This window comes from Anarhichas minor, unplaced genomic scaffold, assembly GCF_050575085.1.
Source record: "Anarhichas minor isolate MPS153535 unplaced genomic scaffold, ASM5057508v1 ptg000007l, whole genome shotgun sequence".
Taxonomy (NCBI): Eukaryota; Metazoa; Chordata; class Actinopteri; order Perciformes; family Anarhichadidae; genus Anarhichas; species Anarhichas minor.
The window spans coordinates 12,787,412-12,790,840 of NW_027466453.1; the positions used below are offsets into that span (position 1 = coordinate 12,787,412).

Below are 3,429 nucleotides of genomic sequence, written 5' to 3' on the forward strand. Positions count from 1 at the left end.
GTCACACTTTCACCTGGAATCCAGTGAGTCACGGCAGAATACAGTATTCAGCTCATAATTCTCTGGATTGCTATTTACTGATAACATGATGAGATATGTTTGTGTTTAGTGTATCTGTATCTGGGTCGAGGAAGACTTTAAGAGGAGATCATTAAGTGAACTGGTGGCCTGACCTCTGCAGCGAGTTAACAAAACCAAATGTGATGTCATCAGAACTTATCTAAAGGATCCATGCACACAATGAGCAGTGTGATTCACTATTAGTCCGTTTTTCTCTGCCTGTGGAAATAAAAGTTTCAATCGTCATCAAATAAATCAAGCAGTGACATCTCATTTCATAGAAAAATAGTGCCCTTTTATTATAAATTAATGAAATGTTCATACAAATATAAATAAGTGCAAAGTCGTATCAGTCTGCTTGCTTCGTCAAACACATTTCTTCAAGCGTCCACAGCCAGTAGTTTGGCTGGTAAAAAGTACATCTTTATAAAAGACAGCACAAAAACATCTTCACTCATGTAAACTCGTGAAAATAAGACACATTTTGACTCTTCTCCTTATTGGGAAAATACAGATACCATGTTTAATACATTCATTTTGCAAGTGATGGCAATCCTTTCTGTGCCACAAATACTACCACATCTTTTGGCATATTGATATATGTATTTCCTCACCACTGAAGGCATATTAAGCAGTGGTACTGTTCTCTCAAGTAAGATCCTCTAGGATTCATTCATGCTTCAACGAGCTGCTGTCTAGTTCAGGCAAGTTTTGGCGAGAACCCTTCCTCTAAACAAAATATCAGAAACACGTCTTCTTTATGTTCTGGTCTTTAAAACATCTTATAAAAGTCAGATATTTTTTTTTTTTCAGTTTTTCCATCGTGGCTGGTACAAATATGCACCCAGGAGGCCATCAGTGTCCACTGGTTTGCACTCTAACTTTCCATTGTCTGTCAATTTCCCAGGATGCTGGAAGGACGTGTGCAATACGTCCAAGATTATCATCGGAGGTCAGCAAAAAAAGCCAGCCTGACATTAATGGATGGATGATTTCTCTGAGGCTGATTTGTGTGTGTGAGCCCGACAGACTCACAGCTCATTTGGTTAGCAGCAGCGGAGGGAACCTGTGTGTCATCGGACTTTAGACAGCTGACTGTGACTCTCACTTCAGTTTTCAGTAAGTTGCATGTCATCAGTGAGGCAGGGGAGGGCTGCGGTGGTTCTCTCTCTCTTTCACACTACCAGATCACAGCAGTGCTCTCTTTCTCTCGGCCTCTCTTTGTGGATTAGTCCCTGATCCAGAGTCTCTTCCTGAAACATGGACCTTAAAGACACCGATGCCCACTTTTCCGAGAGACCTACACACGTCTTGTCAGCACAATAAACTGCTCCTTTTCACAAGCTCGATCTTGCTCTCGAAGCTGCTTCGATTGATACTCCTCGGACACAGCGTGTGTCTTTGACCGTTAGCCGCTCTGAAACCCATCCAGTTTCTTTTAAGTCTTTGCCCCTTCAAGAGCATCAGTCAGACGCCTCTAGATAGGAGCATCATACTCTTGGAGGAACTCCTTAAGAGGATGAGGGAGTTGGTCTCTTTTAGTAGTAATGTCCAAATGTCCATTGACTGTTTTCCTGCACAAGTGCTGCAAAGTGGAAAAGCTACATGAGAGAGGTTTGACGAGCTCCAGAGGGATCTTCTCCCCTCCAGAGTAAATGTAGAACATATTCCCACTGCGAGTGTTCGCTTTGCTCTGAGGCATGTAGAAATGGACCAGCTTGAGGACGCAGTCAAAGTGGGGAACAGAGTGAATGTTCTTAGGGTCTGTCTGGAGGTAAAAAGAGGAAGTGTCACATTGGATGCGCAGGTTCTTGGTGCCCGACGCCGTCTTGATGCTGAGGGCAAACAGGTGTCGGTTGTCGGAGCTGTCCCTGACGAGGAACGTGCCGTTGGTCTGGGCCGCCAGCATGGCGTTGGCCTCCTTACCAGTGATGGTGGCCCAGTAGAAGCCGCTCTCCTTGAGCTTGTGGAGCGTGGCGAGGACCATCTGGTACTGCGTCTTGGAGGTGAAAGTCTTGTAACGTTGAGGCAGCCGCATACTGGAGTCCAAGAGGCTGCTGCTCATTGCGGTGTCAAACTTGCTGTAAGTTACCATGGCGCTGTGCCCGTTCTCTAGGCAGCTTGGGTGAGCACTGGGCACCACACAGACAGGAGAAGGAAAAGGTGGAGTCAAAGAGCGGTTCAGAGAGCTGCGATGAGGTCAGTCTGTCTGGAAGTGAAGCACCTGAAGAGACAAAAGAGGGGACGTTAGTTTGAGCTCAGTGTGGGAACAGATGATAAACATTCAAATGCATTTTGAAAGTTTAACAGTGACATAGCCAAGATTTGTTTTATTCATGTTGAGGTCTAACACCCCTCAGCTCCAGCAGCTCTACCGGGAACTAACTCTTTTTCCAGATGTGGAAGCGCTTTACATCGTGCGCGCTTAAAACATCAGCTTTGTGTTTGTCAGCTAGAAACAAAAAAATATACGCAAACTGCACGACTCCTCTCTCCCCTATTTGAGAGGAAATGTGGCTTTAACAGCGTGTTTAGATAAAATGCCTCTATGTAAATTCCATCCATTTCGGGGAAACTTTGTGTGTGAAATGTGCCCTCGGGACTCGGTCAGTTCCAGTAAAGACACCGTAATCCTCATTACGCAATTTAAAACGCCATGGCCGTTTAACTGCCTCACTCAGATAAACGCGCAAAACATTGTTTATCCACGTTTGTATTGTATGCATAGATGAGAAATATGAGAATATGAAGAAAAGAAAAAAACAGATCCTCACCTCCAATGTTTCTCCAAATTCGCTCTTTTAAAATAAATCCAAAGTGCGCGGCCGCTGTCTGTTCACAGTCAGGACGAAACAGACGTTTTAAAGTTCTTTGGCAACAAACTTCGGACTTGTAAAGTAGTCTTCTCTGTGTGTATCAGCCCGAGTGCTGCCCTGTGGAACTGTGAGTGAATAGTGAAGAGAAGAGGAGAGAAGTCATTATAAATGTGAGGAAACTCCTCCCTTCCTCGCTCTTGGCAGATTGACAAGCGTATTTTTTATTTTTTTCCTGCTACGAGAAGCGTCCTCCCCCTGCTGTTTTTCCAAACTGAAGTTAAGGAGGAGTTCCAAGCAATACTTATTTACCGTTGGTAACCTAGAGTCAGTCTCTTTAGGGTCTTATAAACACTTTGAATAATACTTTTTTTTTTTTTATCATTATTTAAAGCACCAGCTATATAATTAGATATTTTATGATATGCTCCTTTCCTCTCTTTTTTTTTGTCGAAGTTCCGCTTTAGCGTCATGTATGAGGTAATGATTCAGTCGCAGCTCTGTGTATTCGGTTTCCCAGAAATTCACAGCAATAATAGCTCACATGCTGAGCACC

At 43.8% G+C, this 3,429-nt stretch overlaps 1 protein-coding gene across 1 annotated transcript; it reads right to left on the reverse strand.

The window, feature by feature from the left end:
* Nucleotides 1–333: 333 nt before the first annotated feature.
* On the reverse strand, nt 334–3,040 carry socs3a (suppressor of cytokine signaling 3a). Its single transcript, XM_076085913.1, has 2 exons — nt 2,835–3,040; nt 334–2,284 (listed from the first exon to the last, which is right to left on the reverse strand). Exon 2 carries the CDS (start codon nt 2,153–2,155, stop codon nt 1,538–1,540), a length of 618 nt encoding a protein of 205 aa, XP_075942028.1. The 5' UTR covers nt 2,156–2,284; nt 2,835–3,040; the 3' UTR covers nt 334–1,537.
* Between the last annotated feature and the right edge of the window lie 389 nt (nt 3,041–3,429).